Source organism: Heterodontus francisci, chromosome 23, assembly GCF_036365525.1.
Source record: "Heterodontus francisci isolate sHetFra1 chromosome 23, sHetFra1.hap1, whole genome shotgun sequence".
Lineage (NCBI taxonomy): Eukaryota > Metazoa > Chordata > Chondrichthyes > Heterodontiformes > Heterodontidae > Heterodontus > Heterodontus francisci.
This window is the reverse complement of record NC_090393.1, coordinates 19,069,308-19,089,032: the sequence shown is the minus strand read 5'-3', so window position 1 is coordinate 19,089,032 and position 19,725 is coordinate 19,069,308. Positions and strand designations below refer to the sequence as shown.

At 43.7% G+C, this 19,725-nt stretch overlaps 1 protein-coding gene across 4 annotated transcripts in view; it reads right to left on the bottom strand.

Annotated features, from left to right (window-relative positions):
* mapkapk5 (MAPK activated protein kinase 5) overlaps positions 1-14,232 on the bottom strand; it is a 111,296-nt gene extending 97,064 nt beyond the window's left edge. For all 4 annotated transcript variants that reach the window (XR_010977232.1, XM_068054812.1, XM_068054813.1 and 1 more), the window contains exon 1: positions 13,867-14,232. Coding sequence is in view for 3 of the 4 variants with exons in the window: in XM_068054812.1 (XP_067910913.1) it covers positions 13,867-13,899 (33 nt within the window). In the remaining variant the exon portion in view is untranslated. The remainder of the gene's footprint in view (positions 1-13,866) is intronic.
* Between the last annotated feature and the right edge of the window lie 5,493 nt (positions 14,233-19,725).

Here is a 19,725-nt window from a genome sequence, read left to right as displayed (position 1 = left end):
CACTGAATCAGCTGTCTACGTCTTCAAACCAGAAGCCGACGAACCAAAGGAAAGTCGCGCAACCACCGAATTCAGCCTGAAGCCAGCCAAGTCACCAACCTCCACTCCACCGTATACCCCTTTTATTTCTCTGGACTGTAATTTGACCAATCTCTCCTTCCCCACTCTGTAACCTATTTGAGTGTGTACGTGAAAGTTGCAGCATATTTTATTATTTGACTTAGATTGGTTTAAGTACAATGAAGTTAACCTCTTTGTTCGTTAAACTTGAGAAAACCTGTCCAATTGGCCCTTTTTATGATCATGGCACATAAACAGTTAAACACGCACTGAACTGACAAGTATATCCACTTAAAAAATAAACGTGTTGTGGTCAAACAAGGAGAGGGAAAAGCAGGGAGTCCTTCAACCCCTCCTCACCTGACTGTAACACTACCAATATTCTACCTCCTACTTCTCATTTCATGCACTTCTTTAACTCACTTTTCCTCTCAATGCCATTTTCCTCCTTTGTCTTCTATTCTCTACCATATTTCAGTTCCTTTCTTTGCTGCTTAGTAGATGGGAAGAACTTGAGTGAGATGGGCAAAGAGGCAGGAAGCAGTCAGGGCAGGAGCCACTTAAGCTGGCAGGGTATGTTGAGATGCATTTGGGGCACATAGACCAGCAGGCTGGGAAACACTGAAAGCAGATGAGAGCTACAAATCACCTATGGCAGACAAGTCTGTAAGCAGTCAATCTGGGCACGAGACTACATGGTTGGCACTTGCATCCAGGCACGAGATCTATGCAGGCCGGTCCTTTGACCGGAGTTGTTCTCGATATTCGATTTGGCTCCAAACCCTGCAGTCAGTTTTCTCCTGAGCTGCATCAGGGTTGCATAATTCCTTTGTCCTGTAAATGTTACAGGGAATGAGATAAAATGGAAATGTGCCCAAATGCTGATCAATCTTAGTAACAATGCAGAGAACCCAGGAACTCTCAACTTTTAAACCTGGACTGGGCAAAAATGAGCTAAAAGAGAATTCCTGACAGAAGGAGAGCAGAGGCAATGGGGAAATTGTTTCTGAAACAAATAACCAAATTACACGATCAAACAACTCCTTGTATACAGTTACTTACATAGTTTACCTCAAAATCTAAAAGTACATGGTGTACATAATTTTCCAATTTTTTATACAAAAGAAAAATGTCAGTTACCTTTGGGATGCTGAGCTTTGCTATCTGTGGAGGGGTGAGGGAGGGAGCAGCGTTTAAAAATAAGTGATTAAGATGGCTAGGACAATGGAAGGCATTAGACTCCGAAGGAAGAGATCTTCTGCTGCTGTCCATGTCAATCATGGCAAGGCCCTCCCCTTTCATTTTGACTCCAGAATGCCAATTAGAGTCATAGAATGGTTACAGCAAAGGAGGCGTCAAGGAATATGGGGGTACAGCAGGAAAGTGGAGTTGATGCAGAAGTTCAGCAATGATCGTATTGAACAGTGCAGAAGGCTCAATGGACTGTATAGCCTACAGCCGCTCCTAGTTTCTAGCACATATGAAATAAGACATTTCTGGCAAAACTGTCAGCAAACCCTAACCATTCATTCAAATCATTCAAGCCCAGCCCAAATACTTCAAATGTAGTCTAAAGCTCCCAAAACTATAGTAAGCCTCTTCCAAAAACATTTTTAGTGAACTTTAGACAGTGCAGACAACTCTGAGTATGGATGAATATTTTATTCTTGTTTAATTTTTTTAAATGGGTTACATGCATTTTGTTGCTTTTTCCCTCAACTGAAAATTTACTGGCAAATGTAAGTAGATTTCACAGTTTTATGGTCATATGTTCCAAAGTAGTTCGTCATTGGAAGTTTACGTACCTGCTTTCCTCAAGTTAGCTCTTCAGTTGTGATTTTTCACAGTTCTTAACTGGCCTGAACCAGTCATGTGTAACTGTGTTCATACATTAGGTACAGCACATGAACTGACACACAGGAAGTGTAAAAAATCCAACTTGTATTTATATAGTACCTTTAATGTAATAAAATGTCCCAAGGCACTTCACAGAGGCATTATAAAATAAAAGGGCATCAAGCCACATAAGGAGATATTAAGGAAGATATCACAGAATCACAGAATAATACAATGCAGAAGAAGCCCTTCAGCCCATCAAGTCTGCACCGATGCATTAAAACACCTGACCTGTCTACCTAATCCCATTTGCCAGCACTTGGCCCATAGCCTTGAACGTTATGACGTGCCAAGTGCTCATCCAGGTGCTTTTTAAAGGATGTGAGGCAACCTGCCTCTACCATCCTCCCAGGCAGGGCATTCCAGACTGTCACCACACTCAAAGAGCTAGAGGAGTGCCGATATCTCTGAAGTTTGTAGAGCTAGATGAGACTGCAGAGATAGGGAGGGGCCAGGCCATGGAGGGATTTAAAAACAAGAACCAGAATTTTAAAAGCAAGGCATTGTTTAACCAGGAACCAGTGTAGGTCAGCGAGCACAGGGATGGGTGAATTGCATTTGTTGCGAAATGGGACACAGGCAGTACAGTTTTGGAATAACAAGTTTACAAAGGGGTGGCTGATCAGGAGTACATTAGAATAGTCAAGTCTGGAGGTTACAAAGGCATGGATGAGGGTTTCATCAGAAGAGCTGAGGCAGGGGCGGAGATGAGCAATGTTACAGAACTGGAAATAGACAGTTTTAGAGACATTGTGGATACATGGTTGAAAGCTTATCTCGGGGTCAAATATGACACTCAGGTTGCAAACAGTCTGTCTCAGCCTCAGGCAGTTGCCAGGGAGACAGATGGAATTGGTGGCAGGGACCAAAGACAATGGCTTTGGTCTCCCCAATATTTAATTGGAGGAAATTTCTGTTCATCCAGTACCGGATGATAAGCAGTCTGATAACTTGGCGGAGGGGTTGAGAGGGTGGTGGTGGGGTAGAGCTGGGTGTCATCAGCATACCTGTGGAAACTAATGCTGTGCTGAGACACAGCATGTAGATGAAGAATAGAAGGAGGCCAAAGACAGGTCCTTGAAGGACACCAGAGGAATCCTATGGGAATGGAATGGAAGCCATTGATGGCAATTCCATGACTATGATTAGACAGAAGAATGGAACCATTCGAGTGCAGTCCCACCCAGCTAGACAACAGTAGAGGTGTTGGAGGAGGATGTGATCATCTGGGTCAAAGGGTGCCGATAGATCAAGAAGGGCAAGGAGAGATAGTATGCCTTTGTCACAGTCACGTAGGACGTCACTGTGACTTTGATAAGAGCCATTTCAGTACTGTGGCAGGGAAACTTGATTGGAGGATTCAAACATGGAGTTACAGGAAAGATGGGCACGAATGTGGGAAATGGCGACACGTTCAAGGACTTTGGAGAGGAAAGGGAGGTTGGAGAGGGGGCGGTAGTTTGCAAGGACGGAGGGATTTTGTTGAGGAGAGGGGTGATAATGGCAGATTGAAGGACAGAGGGGCAGAATCTGAGGAGAATCGTTAACAATGACAGCTAACGAGGGAAGTTAGGTGATCGGTAATTTAATGGCAATAGGGTCGAGAGAACAGGAGTGGGTCGCATGGACAAGATGAGCTCAGACAGGGCATGAGGGATGATAGGAGAGAACTAGAAAAGGAAACAATATCAGGGCTAAGGCAGGGGAAAACCTAGAGGAAGTATAGCTCAGTGGACTCGAGGAAGGGATGGTAGTGACAGAAACAGCTGATGAGACGGCTTCAATTTTGATGACAAAGAAATCCATGAGCTCCTTGCTCTCGTCATTGGAGACAAGGGTGGAGCAGACATGGGAGAGGGGTTTAAGAAGAATGGCTTACAGTAAGAAAAGCTTGGTGTTACCTTTGCATTCCAAAAGGTTGTCGTGAACAGATGAGAACCAATTGTAAATTGTACTTTTGTTATTGTCAGCTGCCGTTATACACATCATGTTTAAGTGATTTACTTCTGTGTTCAACTGCTTTAAAATGGAGGAGGGAGATCACTTCAACAGGAGGTGGGGACAGCTACTTGAAGCAGTCCAGTCACATGACCTAGAAGCCACCCTTTTTTAGCCTGTCTGGTTTTGAAACAGTTTCAGTTAGAGAACAGCTCTTCCAAAAAAAAAAGCTACCTTGAAGCTGTATCTCACTATCTCCGGGGCCTGCCTGCAAGAAGGAAAGAAGCCACAGTTTGCAAAGCAGCAAGAAAATCTCTCTACTCTCTGCCAGTTTCTCTCTCGTTGAAAAGGGTGAAATGAGAAACTTATCTGCCTCAGCTTATCTCCAAAAGTGCATGAAAAGAAAGTTTAAGAGGAGATTTCCCACGACTCCTACTCCACTCTGCATTTCCAGTCGGTTAATTCCAGCTTTGGACTTTGCTAGTTAAAAAACTGACTCTAGTTTCAACTGGAACCCCCATCAGTTTGCGATTAAGCTATTTTTTTTTTTACTTGATAAATGTCCTTGCCATTTTAATGCCTTTACCTTTCCTTGTAGGTTTGTGAGCGTGCGTTGCAAAGTTAACCCCATCTGAGTTGAAGAGTGTGTGTTAATAAACCCCTTTTCTTTGTTTTAACTTTAACAGTGTTGTTGTGGTCCTATAAAAGTCAGGGTTCACAAATATGCCATCAGGATTTTCCTTTTTTTAGTATAAGAAAAAAGGGAAAAGTTAAATCACAAACTGCTTTTGAACAGGCTGTTGAAAATATAGAGAGATTTATTTTTAAAATTAACTACCTATTCGTAACAGAAATTGGGAGCTCAAGTCCGTGATAAACCCATGAGATTACGACCAAATAATAAGAAATGAGCTGAATCAGAAATTAAAATAAACTGACTGGAAGCCAAAAAGGGGAAAATCTGGTAGCTGAAAAGATAGTTAAAACATATAAACAACCACAGCAAAATCCTCTTACTCCAACATTAAAAAATGGCACACTTTTATTCAAATTTTTTTTAATTTTCAAAAAAGGAAAAAATTTAAATCTCAATCTGTTTACGGACAGTTTGTTGAAAATATAGAGAAATTTGTTTTCAAAATTAACTGTTGGTAACATAGCAAAGAGTTTTCGCAGACAAGAGCAGGACCCGAAAGAGCTTTATGTGGTCCAGTCAGATCTGGTGGTGAATTGCTAAATCAATTGTCCACTATATTCATTCAAGTCTGCATCCCTTGGACTTAAGGGAGTGGAGATGAGGGCCATACAGAGGGAATGGCTGGGTGAGGGAGAGTGATGGTTTTAATGGGGACTAGTGCATCCAAGTTGGAGGTGAAGGCATGGTTAAGCATATCAGTAACTACAGAAATGCTGTGGTGAAAGAAGGGCCAAAGGCTAGACAATTAGGAATTTGAAATTTTAATTCTACGTGAATTGGGGAGAGTGTTTTCTGGGTCAGATATAGAAAGAAGTAGGATTTGGAGGAGATGGCAAGGTCAAGTGGGTGGCCATGAATGCCATGAGAAGGCTGAGAGGTGATTTGATAAAGGCATTCAAAATCATGAGGGGTCTGGACAGAGCAGATAAGAGAGAAACTGTTCCCATTAGTGAAAGAGGGAGTTAAGCCTGGTACAGCAGGAGAGTAGGAAGATCGAGGAGTACTTAAGGGTAAAACTGGGCAAAACACACAATTAGATGCACATATACATCATTGTCATCACATTGCTCATGGCATGTCAGAGATTATGCGATTGCAAGGGAGGGCGATTGCTGTGGTGATGAAACAGAGGAGCTGTGCATATCTTCAGTGAAAGAATTTGGGGGGAAAAAAGCTGTCAGAGATCGCCCTAGAGATAATAAGTGTTTTTGATTGGTGCTGGAAAGTTAATCCCATGGTTACACATATGAATCACTGGTTATAATACAGGGAGCAGCTCTTTACTATCCAGCTACTTACAGTATGGCTTTTTATAGTGAAGGCAAAGCAACTGATTATCTCTGGAACAGTACTTAGCGTATTTGAATAGAGGCTTTTGGTAAAGCATTTTAAATACAGGTCTTTTATTCAGAGCTGCAGATCCTTTTCAAACCTGCATTTGCAGACGACACCAAATTGTGGTTATAGCTAATACTGAATTCTTGTCTTGTTCTAGCCATAGTCCCAAAGGACCATAGACATCTTTCCCCATGAGAGAGAGACAGTTGGTGATGTATAGCTTGAGGGTCACCACTCCTCAAGCATGGGGCAAGGCGAGGAGGCGGGCCTCCATGAACTACCACAGCTGGTACAGGAATTGGATCCGCGCTGTTGGCGTCTTTCTATAGCACACTATAGTCGTCTAGCCAACTGAGCTAACCAATCCCCCAGTTAATACTGAATAAGACTGCAACAAAAATCATAGAATCATTACAGCGCACGAGGCCATTCAGCCCATCGTGTCCACACCGGCTCTCTGAAAGAGCAAAATCCCTTAGTTCCATTTCCCTGCCTTCTCCCCATAACCCTGCACATTCTTCCTTTTCATGTAACTGTCTGACTCCCTTTTGAATGCTTCAATTGAATCTGCCTCCACCATGTTCTCAGACAGTGCATTGCAGATCTTAAGCACTTGCTGTGTGAAAAAGGTTTTGCTCATGTCACTTTTGCTTCTCTTACCAAATATTTTAAATCTGTGCCCTCTCATTCTCGATAAGAAAATACAAGACAACATTAATAAACTTGCTGAATGGGTGTGTAAATGGCAAATAAATTTCGACATAGGCAAGTAAAAGGTGGTGCATTTTGGTAGGAAGAATAAGGAAGCCACATACACCTTGGAAAATAAGAGTCTAAATGGGGTAGAGAAGCAAAGGCATCTAGGGGTACAGGTACACCGATCATTATAAGTAGCGACACATGTTAATAAGGCTATATATAAAAATAAAATTGCACGGGGATTCAATTCTAGAAGCGTAGAATTGAAAAGTTATATTAAACCTGTATTGATCTTTGGTTAAACCACACAGAGAACTGCGCACATTTCTGGTCTCCATATTATTAAAACATTTTACAGATGCACCAGAGAAAGTGCAAAAAAGATTAACAAGCATGATACTAGAACTGAGAAAAGATTGAAAAGGTTGGAGCTCTGTTCTCTAGGAAATAAAAGGAGGCAGCTGATGGGTTACCTCATAGAGGTCTTTAAAGATTATGAAAGGGTTTGATAGGATAGATGTAAAGATGATGTTTCCATTTCTGGGAGAACCCAAAACTAGAGGTCATAATTCACTCATAAATCCAATAGAGAATTCAGGAAATACTCCTTTACCCTGAGGGGGTGAGAGGAGGCTAGTGTGCAGCATGGGTCAGTTGGGCCGAATGGCCCATTACTGTGCTGTATATTCAATAGAATTCCATGTAAGTATTGCCCCCAAGGAGAAAGGGAATTACAGATGTACTACCCAAATGGTTACCAATACTAACAGCATTTTCCTACAATCCTTCCCCTATTAAGCTATCTAAAACCTGTTCTCAGATGACCTCAAAAGCCCCAGGCTAGAAAGGGGGAAAATCTCTGACAGATTTCCTGCTCCCAATTGTTATCCTATGATTCCATGCTAGAATGTATAAGTGCTTGGATCTTGGATGGAACTATGACTAAAGTGTGATGCATCCCACACAGTCAAATAATAATATTTTTGCAACAAGAGCTACTCTAACAAAAGGTAAACATTCACTCAAGGATAGGTCCCAGAACAAAGACATGAAAATTTAGTACAGGAGCTCTCCCAGTTGCTATATGTCAATATAATTCCTGGCATGATTGAGCAATAAAAGACCAAAAAGATTTTATGTTCAACGTTTAGCCTGTGCTGACTTAACTGATCTCAGCCAGGAGAAATGGTGGGCGTTGTGAGACCACCTTAAGAGGCTGTACATGACGTTCACTGGTGGAAATGATGTGACCTCACATGACCAGGGAGTTGTGGGTGGAGCCCGATAGAGCAAAAGGTCTCGTGTAGTAGCTGTACCTATATATGTTCCAGTTAAGTTATAATGAAAACCCACGTATTCTTTGGATAATACTTATAGTCCTGTGACTACAGAATCTTACAACAGTTCACATACCAAAGGAACAAGTAATATTACATGGCAATGTTTGGGATATATTTTTCTGAAGACCACCAGATATCACATCGTGGAAACATTTAATTTTTTCTGAAGAACACACCAAGGGAGAACAAGGAACAGCTCATTGCCTACCTGGAGTGGCTGAAGATTAGGCGGTCAGCAGTTGGCAGGAGACCCCATAACAGTGCAGCAAGAAAAGACTGCAGACAGGACCCCAGGAGGTGTTGAAACTGAGTACAGTAGGCAATTTGCCAGAGGATTGGAGCTTTCAACTAATCAGGCAGTGGGTCAAAAAATTTGGAAAGAAGTAGCTTCAGCCATTACTGCTTTACTTTTCCCTTTTTTTGGCTTCGTGGGCAGGGCCAAAACAAAAGGAGCAGGAAGAGCTCAACAGTGCCACTGGAGGTCTAGCACAGTGTAAAAGGCTGGTTGTGGCAGCTGCCAGTACTGCAAGCTGCAGATCTCTAGAGAAAGAAGCCAGAAAAAAACACTCTCAGTTTAAAAAAAATGAACCAACCTGTGTAAACAAAAACAGCTGTCATCTCACTCTTAAAGGGGCAGGACTGCAAAAAATGAACCTGTCTAAAAAGGAAACAGAAAGCTGTACCTGTGAGACAGAAATCCTGTAAGCAGAGAGCTAGTAAAAGAACTGTGCCTGTGAAAAAGAAAACTGGTGAAAAGCATATATCTGTAAAAAGCAGGATCACCCAGAAAATGGCTCAGGTATCTAGTTATGGATTGGAAGGTGTTGGACATAGCATCTGAATTTAAACTGTTCCACCAGCAGATGGAACTACGTTTCCTAGATCAAGTGAGCGAACCAGCATCTGGATCGCCCTGGGCAATGAGGGCCAGCAACAGATCAATGCATCAGATTGTCAGCTGAGGATCTGAAGGACTCTAGCAGGCTATGGGCATTCCTGGAAGATCAACTCAAGGTAAAAAGTCAATTTCCGAGTACATAGACTTGAGCTTATGACCTACTGGCAAAGGCAAGATAAGTCCATTAACTAGTTTGGTGCAAGGTGCCGAGAAAAAGCTCAAGAATGCGACTTCGCAGATATTGAATTGTCAGAACAGGTTATAAAGCTCATAATCATGTCTACCCCAACAGAGGCCTTTCAAAAAGACCGGCTAGAAAAGGAAGGACACACCATAGATGCACGACTCAATGACAGAAGGTAATGTGAAACTATCATGGCTAACAACAGTTACAAGTGTTGAAAGTGGTTACAACAATTGGTATGGTAACCAAGGCTCAGATGTCTGCTAAGCCTCATGGCAAATGTGGCCTGACTCACCCAATTTGCAGCTGTCCTGCATACTAGGACCAGCGCAAAGCTGTGGCATTTAAGGACATTGGGCAAGGCAGTGCAGAAGCCAGAGCTCAGATACCGCACACAGGAATGGTGGCAGATCACATGCAAAGAGAATGTCTGCAGACAGGATGGTAAATGCAATAAAAGGTATGCCAACACACAACGAAAACCCAAGTAGGTACATCAGGTCAGCAGAGGGAGAGATTGCATTCATGTGAATAGCAAGCAAGAATTTCACATAGTTAATTTGGATCAACATGTCAGTGTTATCACGCAACCTGAAGCATTTGCCATGACCGGGATATGTCCACAGAAGAGTGGCACGCATAAGTTCAGAGTAAAAATCGACACCGGAGCAAGTGCAAATATTCTGCCCACCCGTATACTGAAGGACTTGTACTTAAAGAAATGGAAATCTATGGTATGACCACCCACTGCTTGGTTGACTGCCTACTGCCTAGGTTCTCCAATCAAGTGCATTGAAACAATAATTGTGCAGTGCAGCTATGGGAGCTCTGAATGGCTACCACAAATGTTTCATATTGTAAACACAAGTGGACCAGCTATCACAGGACTTCCAGTATGCCAAGAGTTACGTCACAATACAGGAGGTCAGCACCACACACCGAAAGGTACAGAAGGTTGCAACACAGAGTCAGTTAGAGCCCTGAAACTACTTTACCCAGACAGGTTTGGGGCAATCGATGATTTAAAGGGTGATGTCATATGGCATGCGAGGGAGGATGCAGTTCCATTACTATCGATACAACAACATCAGTAGCTTAAAATGGAGCTGGATGAGACAGAGTACAACGGAGTCATCTGACGTGTGCACCAGCATTCCAACTGGTGCAGCTCCACAACCTGTGTGCCGAAGAAAGACGGCAATCTGAGGATTTGCTTCAGCCCACGATGACTGAATTTAGCCCTCAAGAGATGCCCACATAAAATCTCGACCCTGGAGAAGCTGAATACTAAGTTTACTGGTGCTAGGTATTTTTCAAAGCTGATGCAAAGCACGGCTTCTGTCCACTTAACCGAGAAGTTCCAGCTACTCACAACTTTTAGAACACCATTCGGAAGAAACAGTTTCAGATGGTTACCTTTTGGTCTGTGCATCAGCCAGGATATTTTCCAACAATAGATGGACAGGATAACAGAAAATGTCCTGGGTTGTATCTGTATAGCCGACGTTATTACGGTGATGGGGCATACCAAGACAGAGCATGACCGAAACTTGCATTTGCTCGTGCTGACTGCTCGTCATGAGGGCCTTGTGTTTAATAGCAAGAAGTGCCAGACCACCTTTGGGCACTTGGACCATAAACTGAACTGCAGTAGCCACATAAATACTGTGGCTACAAGAGGTCAGAGGCTGGGACCTCTGTGGCGAGTAACTTACCTTCCGACTCCCCAAACCCTGTCCACCATCTACAAGGCACAATTCAGGAATGTGATGGAATACTCTCCACTTGTCTGGATGTTTGCAGCTCCAACACCATTAAGGAAGCTTGACACCATCCAGGACAAAGCAGCCTGCTTGACTGGCACCCCATTCACCACCTTCAACATTCACTCCCTCCACCACCGATGCATAGTGGCAGTAGTGTGTACCATCTTCAAGATGCACTGCAGCAATGCACCAAGGCTCCTTAGACAGCACCTTCCAAACCCACGACCTCTACCACCTAGAAGGTTAAGGGCAGCAAATGCAGAGGAACACCACCACCTGCAAGTTCCCCTCCAAGCCACACACCATCCTGACATGGAACTATATCACCGTTCCTTCACTGTCGCTGGGTCCAAATGCTGGAACTCCCCTCCTAACAGCACCATGGGTGTACCTACACCCCAATGACTGCAACAGTTCAAGAAGGCAGCTCAGCACCACCTTCTCAAGGACAATTAGGGATGTGCAATAAATGCTGGCCTAGCCAGCGACGCCCACATGCCTGAATAAATAAAAAAAGACATTAGAACTCTCAAAAATATGCATTTATATAGCGCTTTTAACATAGGAAAGTGCCATAAGGCAATTCACAGGAACATAATCAGACAAACATTGACACCAAGCCAAAGGAGGAGATATTAGGACAGGTGTCCATAAGCTTGGTTAAAGAGGTAGGTTTTAAGGAATGGTTTAATTGAGGAAGAGGTTTAGGGAGGAAATTCTAGAACTTACAGCTGGAGGCATAGCAGCTAATGGTGGGTGAAGGAAATGGGGATGCACAAGAGACCAGGATTGCAGGAACGTAGAGTTCTTGGAGGGTTGTAGAGCTGGAGGAGGTTACAGAGATAGGATTGGGAGAGGCCATGAAAAGATTTGAACACGAGAATGAGAATTTCAAAATCAAGGTGTTGGTAGACCAGGAGCCAATGTAATTCAGCAAGTACTGGAGTGATGGATGGCTTCATAAGGATATGATATGGGCTGCTAGATGAACTTGTTTATGAAGTGTGGAAGATGGGAAGTCAGCTAGGAGAACATTAGATTAGTTGAGTCTACAGATTAAAAAAGCATGGAATACAGTTTAAGCAGCAGATAAGCTGAGACAGGAGCAGAGACAAACAACATTACAGAAGTAAAAACAAGAAATGCTGGAACCACTCAGCAGGTCTGGCCGCATCTGTGGAAAGAGAAGCAGAGTTAACGTTTCGGGTCAGTGACCCTTCTTCGGAACTGACAAATACAGAAGCGTCAGTCGGCAGTCTTTGCAGTGGTGAAGGCAGGAGGTAGGAAGCTCAACCCAGGATCAAAGTTGCCAATAGTTAGAATCAGCCCGAGACAGTTCCCAGCGAGAGGTATAGAATTGGTGGTGAGAGAACAGAGTTTGTGGTGGGGGTGATGACAATTGCTTTGGTCTTCCAAATGTTTTAATTAGAAAAAATTGCCGCAGATTCATGACAATGTCAGAAAAGTAGTCTGACAGCACAGAGGCAGTAAAACAGCTCGGTGGAACACACTACCAATGCAAGATGTGCTAATCACAGCCACACAGCTATATGCAAACATTTTCCACCATCAAGGAGATACCACAATTACCCCCTTGTGCAATGCATTCTAGAGTGGATGTCACCAATGCAGCTAGTTTGTGTTCTACAGTACAATAAAACTTTTCATAGATCATAAAAAATTTATAAAAGCATCCACTGACTATCAGGACAGCACCAATCTTTATTTTTATTAACAGGTCGTTGACATAAACACCTTTGATCCTTTTTATAGTGTAATAACTGGAATGGCAACGATTGAACATACAGTATGGTTCAACAAAATTCAACACAAGGGTGCTAATTCAAATATAAAAAGATTTTTTTTTTAAAAAGCTAACAGCTAAATATAATGGCCAAGTATTGAACTTAAAACCTTTTCTTCCACTCACTGCAAAAATCTGAAGGATCTTTAACACTGCACTTTAAACATTAGTCATGAGTGACAGCTTAGCAGCATTAGTGTTAATACATTGCGGTGAGACAATCACATCTCTGTCTTGCATGTTGGTACTTGAATACACTATCCTCATTACAATTGCACTAGCTATATTACAATATTTTGAAAAAAATTTGCTTCCTCCTCTACACACATCTGGATCAGACAAGAAGCTCTCTACTACACATCCCAGCATTAAGATAAGAACTAGCAAGAAGGTAACTGTCCCCCTACCGCTCCAAATGTTTGTTGGCTCATCATCAGCAGGAAAATATTTATAACCATCCAATGACTACTGTACAGGTAATTCAATCAGGAGCCTTGCAAAACCCATTAGCACTCAACTTTGGGCCCACAGAAAACTCAAGGTGAACCCTGGAAAGTACACAAGAATTCTCAAGACTTCCAGCCCCACAGTTAAGACAGCTGAACGACTTACAGCTACTTGCTTAATGCAAAGCCAGACACATCTAGCAAATCACTATGATGCTATTTCCAGCACATTAATTTTAGATCTCATAATTTTGAGAAAATGTCTGCAGTTAAGATTTACAATCACCAAGATTGAGTTTCTAAGTTGTCTCATTGAAATTGAGCATTTAAAGAAATGAGATGTTAGCTCTTTCCTTTAAAAAGAAATACTCTTCCTATCAGCTCTACTGTAGACGGTGACTCCCTGATGGCAGACAGTTCCATACCTCAACCAAACAGATCAGTTTTTAAAAGTCAAATGGGCCCCGTGAATGGAGTTATGTTTGTTTTAAAATTAATGCGTTAAAATAGGACACACTTTTAAGTCTCCAAGTAACTGAGAGTTCAGGGGTCTATTGTGCACTTCTGGAAATGTCGGTTCCCCCACCCCCACACCCCACCCAGAGTAACTGGCCGATAGAAGCGCTGTCAATGCAGAAAATAAGGAATAACCTGCATGTGAGCAACAGTCCTAATGACGCACACATCCCACGTGTAGTATTTAAAGCTCCATTTCCTGTAAGTGAGTGCCCCCCCTCGCCCCACATACACCGACTTGGGACACCAACACAACCATATTGTAAACACCATCTCACTCTTACCTCAATTACTCTGTCAACGCCGTCCTCAGACATTCTGCCGATCTGAAACAGGGAAGAGAAGCCAGGGAATTGGGGGGGGGGGGAGGAAAAAGAGAAACAAGGGGCCAGCAGAACCGGGGGGGGGGGGGGGGGAAGAGAGATGAGGACAAGGCCCGGACAGAGGGGGTGAGGGGATGGTGTTGGGGAAAGGGGAAAAATATTTTCCCCTTTTAATCCAGCTCTAAAAGTTACTCGACAATTGACGGCTTCAGATCAAAGGCTTCTCCGTGCCCGGCATGATGAAAAACAGCTTCTCGTCACCTCACTCGCCGGCTACAACGATTTCTGTAATCGACAGGCCACCATGGCTGCCACAACTCATCTTTAATAAACAGCGCATGCGCCACCGCCAGGCGCTGTACGTCAAGCTGCAACGTCACAGCGTCCCCCCGGTTGCCGGGACATTGATCAGGAGGGATGCCGGGATAGCTCCTGTAGGCTGTCTGGTCCTCCCAATGCCTGGTGGCGGGGCCATTTTTAATCAACGTTGAGGCAATTTTGCAGCTGATGGAAATCTGAAATAAAAGCAAAAAATGCTGGAAATACTCAGCATCATCTGAGGAGAGAGAAACCGAGTTATTGTTTCAGGTCAGAACAGTTCTGAGAAAGGTTCTCGATATGAAATTGTTAACTTTTTTTCTTTCCACAGATGCTATCTGCCTGCCTATTTCCAGCATTTTCTGCACTTATTTCAATTTTCCAGCATTTGCTGTATTTTGTTTTTGTATTAGCATTTAATTTTGACACTACTCTTCCACGAATGCCCACTTTGAAGAACGTTTGCTCTTCTCTCTGGCCGGATTTCTGTGGGTCTCTTTTACCTTGTTCATCTTCATTGCTTTCTCTTTCCCTTCTTGTGTTTGATCAGGTAGCCACCAAAACTCACTTTCACAGCCATACCTCCTGTCTCGGCAAGAGTTCTGGCAAAAGGTCATCAGCCTGAAATATCAACTCTGTTTCTCTCTCTCTCTTGATGCTGCCTAACCTGCTGAGTATTCCCAACATTTTCTGTTTTTATTTCATGATTGACACTGGGGTTTGCCCAATGCCACACATCAATTATGTTCTACCAGTGCGCTCCCCTACTAGAGAATATCACGAACATAACAAGATCTCTTCAAGCTAATAATCTGTGTCTGTTTGGAATGGTATTTGGTTTTCATCATGAACAAAGTAACCTGTATCTAGCAGTGCTTACTGGTTATGGAAAGCATTAACAACTACACAAACTTTTATTTTTGTAGCACTTTATTTAGCGCAAGGACAAAAACACATGCCCTGATCAGAGAACTCCTCTACGCTGATGATGCTGTGCTTGTCGCTCACACAGAAACTCAGCTACAAAGACTAATGGACTGTCTCTCCCATGCCTGTAACTTGTTCTCCTTGACTATAAGCGTCAAGGAAACTGGTCATGGGACAAGGTGTTGCATCTCCGCCCCTGATCACACTAAATAACACCCCACTGGAAGTGGTTAGTAAATTCTGTTATCCTGGGTCCATGGTGACAGACAATCTGTCCCTTGATGCAGAGCTCGATACATGCATAAGGAATGCAGCTGCCACCTTTGGCTGACTCACAAAATGCTCATGGAATAACATCCTTAGGACCAAACTGATGATGGATTATAAGGCCTGTGTTCTCAGCACCTTGTTGTAAGGCTGTGAAATATGGGCGACTCACTGTTACCAGGAAAAGAAGCTCAATAATTTCCATCTTCATTGTCTGTGGTGCATTATGGGTATATCCTGGCAGGAAAAAAATCACAAATGTAGCAGACCTTGCTAAACCCGAGCTCCCAAGTGTGTTAGCACTAATCAAACCGAGGCGGCTTCGAGGGATTGGGCACGTTCACAGGATGGAAGACGATTGTATACTCAAGGACCTTCTGTATGGTGAAGTAGCCAGAGCCAGATGACCAATGAGGCACCCAAAGTCTGCTTCAAGCAGAGTGCCCAACCTATTCTCATGGGGGGGGGGGCACATTACAATTTTTGCCCTACACAGGGGGCCAGTGAGAAAATTTTAGAAAGATAAAGGCATTAAAATGTATCTTACTATTAATCAAAACAAAACAAACGTACATATTTGTGAGGGAGCTTTATATGAGAAGACAAATTTATTGACTTATTTTCTCATCACTATGTTGAATACTGATTTAGTGACATAGCTGGCATTTTGCTTGCGTAAGTACCCAATTTCTGTACACACACTTGATGTTGTGATGTGGAGTATTCTGGATAGATGTCCATCTGTCAGGAGTGATCTTGATCCCTTTCTCTTCTCCTGTCCCTGCCATCTCTCTCTCTCCACCCCTCCCCCTGTCTGTCTCCCTCTCTCCCCCACTCCCTCCACTCTCCGCTCCTTCACTCTCTGCTTCCTCCACTCCCCACTCTCCGCTTCCTCCGCTCCTCACTTTCCGCTTCCTCCGCTCGTCACTCTCCGCTTCCTCCATTACTCACTCTCCAGTCCCTCTACTCCCCATGCTTCCCACATAAGTGTGCCTAATAGAGGCAGGCTGTGAACACGGACTTTCTGCTGGGCACAGCCATGTTGCGTGGAGCAGAGTCCTAACAAACCTTTAGCTGTCCGCCGAAGTGCCTGGCATTCCGGCAGTTTACATCTGTGGGCTGGTGGAAACCTTTGGAGAGCCAGCGTGTGGCCTGTAGGCTGTATGTTGGACAACCATTGCTTCAAGGACACCTGCAAGCGTGGCATAAATGCCCTAAACATCAACTATCATATCTGGGAGTCACTAGCTGGAAAAAGGGAAATGGCGACACCTCTTGTGGGCTAGCATGCACCACCATTACAACCAGTGGCTATAGCAGCTTCACAAAAAGCGCCAATGCCAAAAGCAATAACCCAAAATGTCACCTGGCAGCTTCATGTGCAGCACTTGTGGTAGAATCTGCCTCTCAAGGATTGGCCTCCACAGTCATCAGCAAAGATGCACCATTCCGAAGACACCCCATCTAAATGTATGCCCGTCATCTCTCGTAGATGGAAGGATGCCAACAGCCAATGTAATATAACATCCCGAGGTGCTTCACAGGAATCTTGTCAAATAAAATTGACACCGAGCAACTTAAGGAGATATTAGGGCAGATGATCAAAAGTTTGGTCAAAGTGGTAGGTTTTAAGGAGCCTATTAAAGGAGGAAAGAATTTGAAGGATTTGAAGACAAGGATGAGAATTTTAAAATTGAGGCGTTTCTTAACCAGGAGCCAATGTAGGTCAACAAGTACAGGGAGTGATAGGTGAACGGAAGTTGGTGCAAGTAAGGACCTAAAGTTTACAGAGGGTAGAATGTGGGAAACCAGCCAAGAGTGCATTGTAATAAGTCTAAAGGTTACAAAGGCATGGATGAGGGTTTTAGGAGCAGAAGTTTTAGGGGTGGCACAGTGGCGCAGTGGTTAGCACCGCAGCCTCACAGCTCCAGGGACCCGGGTTCGATTCTGGGTACTGCCTGTGCGGAGTTTGCAAGTTCTCCCTGTGTCTGCGTGGGTTTCCTCCGGGTGCTCCGGTTTCCTCCCACATGCCAAAGACTTGCAGGTTGATAGGTTAATTGGCCATTATAAATTGCCCCTAGTATAGGTAGGTGGTAGGGAAATATATAGGGACAGGTGGGGATGTGGTAGGAATATGGGATTAGTGTAGGATTAGTATAAATGGGTGGTTGATGGTCGGCGCAGACTCGGTGGGCCGAAGGGCCTGTTTCAGTGCTGTATCTCAAAATTAAAATTAAGTGCTGAGGCAGGTATGGAGATGCATTGTTATGTAGGTGGAAATTGGAGGTCTTAGTGATGGCGCAGATATGTGGTTGGAGCTCATCTCTCTTCAAATATGACATCAAGGTTGCAAACAGTCTGATTCAGTGTCAGACAGTTACCAGGGAGAAGGGGGAGTCAGTGACTAGGGAACAGAGTTTATGGCGAAGACCGCAAATATTGATCTTCCCAATATTTAGTGGGAGAAAATTTCTGCTCATCCAGTACTGGATGTTGGATAAGCAGTCTGACAATTTAGAGACAGTGAAGACGTCAAAAGAGCTGGTGGTGAGGTAGAGTGGGTGTCATCAGCATACATATGGAGACTAATGCTGTGTTTTTAGATGATAAACCAAGGGGTAGAATGTAGATGAGAAATAGGAGGGGGTCAAGGATAGATCCTTGGGGGACAACAGAGGTAACTGTGCAGGAGTGAGAAGAGAAGCCATTGATGATGATTCTCTGGCTATGATTAGATATATATGAATGGAAACAGGTGAGTGCAGTCCCACTCAGCTGGACGACAGTGGAGAGGTGTTGGAGGAGGATGGTGTGGTCAACCATGTCAAAGGCTGCAGACAGGTCAAGAAGGACGAGGAGGGATAGATTACCTTTGACCCAGTCACATAGGATATTATGTGTGGCGTTGATAAAAGCCATTTTGGTACTGTGGCAAGAACAGAAAACCTGATTGGAGTTTCAGGATAGGAATTGGGAGGCAACACCATGTTCAAGGACTTTGGAGAAGAAAAGGAAATTGGTGATGGGATTGCAAGGATGAGAGGTCAAGAGTTGTTTTTTACAGGAGTCGGGTGATGACAGCAGATTTGAAGAGGGGGATAGTACCTGAGGAGAAAGAACTGTTAACAATATCAACTGACATGGGAGCCAGGAAGAGAAATTGGGTCATCAGCTGTTTAATGTAAATAGGGTTGAGGGAGCAGGGGGTGGGCCTCATGGACAAGATGAGCTCAGAGAGGGCATGAGGGGAGATAGGCTAGAAACAAAAGAAGTCCAGCGCAAAGAGTTGTCCATGACCGAATGTTGCGGACTGGCACATTCCAAGGTCCAGGACTACGTGCTGAGGGACGCACTAAAGCTTGGGGCAGCCATGGCAAAGGCTCAATGGGGAAAGACCACCGTGTAAGGTCTCCCCCACCAAGGTGAACTGAGGAGCTGGACCCATGGAAAACCCCTCAACTGTATCCAGAAAATATTTGTTTTGCTGTAAAATGTACATAGCATGTAAAATGAAATGGATGGGTTGTGAGGCAACTCACTCCTGTATTGAAGGAAACTAACTCTTTGTATTATTTGACTTTTGCTTTTTGGAACTGTTTTGTAATGTATTTTTTACAGTTTTTTATGAATAAAGTATATTTTGGAAATAAAAAAAAACAAAATAAGTGCACACATTCAGGACTAGGACAGGAAGAAATTTAGAGGGAAGTTTTTCCTGGTGGGCTATGGGAAGAAAGGGAAGTGGCAGTTGATTGAATGGTCTTAATCTTGGTGACAAAGAAGTCCATGAGCTCCTTGCACTTGTTGGGAGTGTGGGTGCAGAAGACAGGGGAGTGTGGTTAAAGAAGATGGTTCTCAAGTACATAAAAGAAGGTTTATCTTTGCATTCCAGAATGATCCTGGAATAATGAGTGGTTTTGGCAGATGAGAGCACGACCTGGTATTGCCTTATGTGGTTCAGCCAGATCTTGTAGTGAATGGCTAAACCAGTTGTCTGCCATATCTGTTTAATCTGCATCCCATGGACTTAAGAGAGCAGAGATGAGGGCTGTGCCAAGGGAAAGGGTCAGGGTGTGAGAGAGTAATGGTTTTAATGAGACGTAGGGCATAAAGCTGGAGGGGAGGGTGTGGTTGAGGAGGCTGGTAGCTGCAGAGATGTTGTAGTGAATGGAGTGCCAAATGCTAGACTGTTGTGTGAGAGTTTTTTTCCGGGGCAAACGCAGAAGGAGGTAGGGTTGGGAGGGGGAATGTGGGTGGAGAGTGATACTGGTAATAATCATTGTTATGACCAGGTGAGAAAGGTGTGTA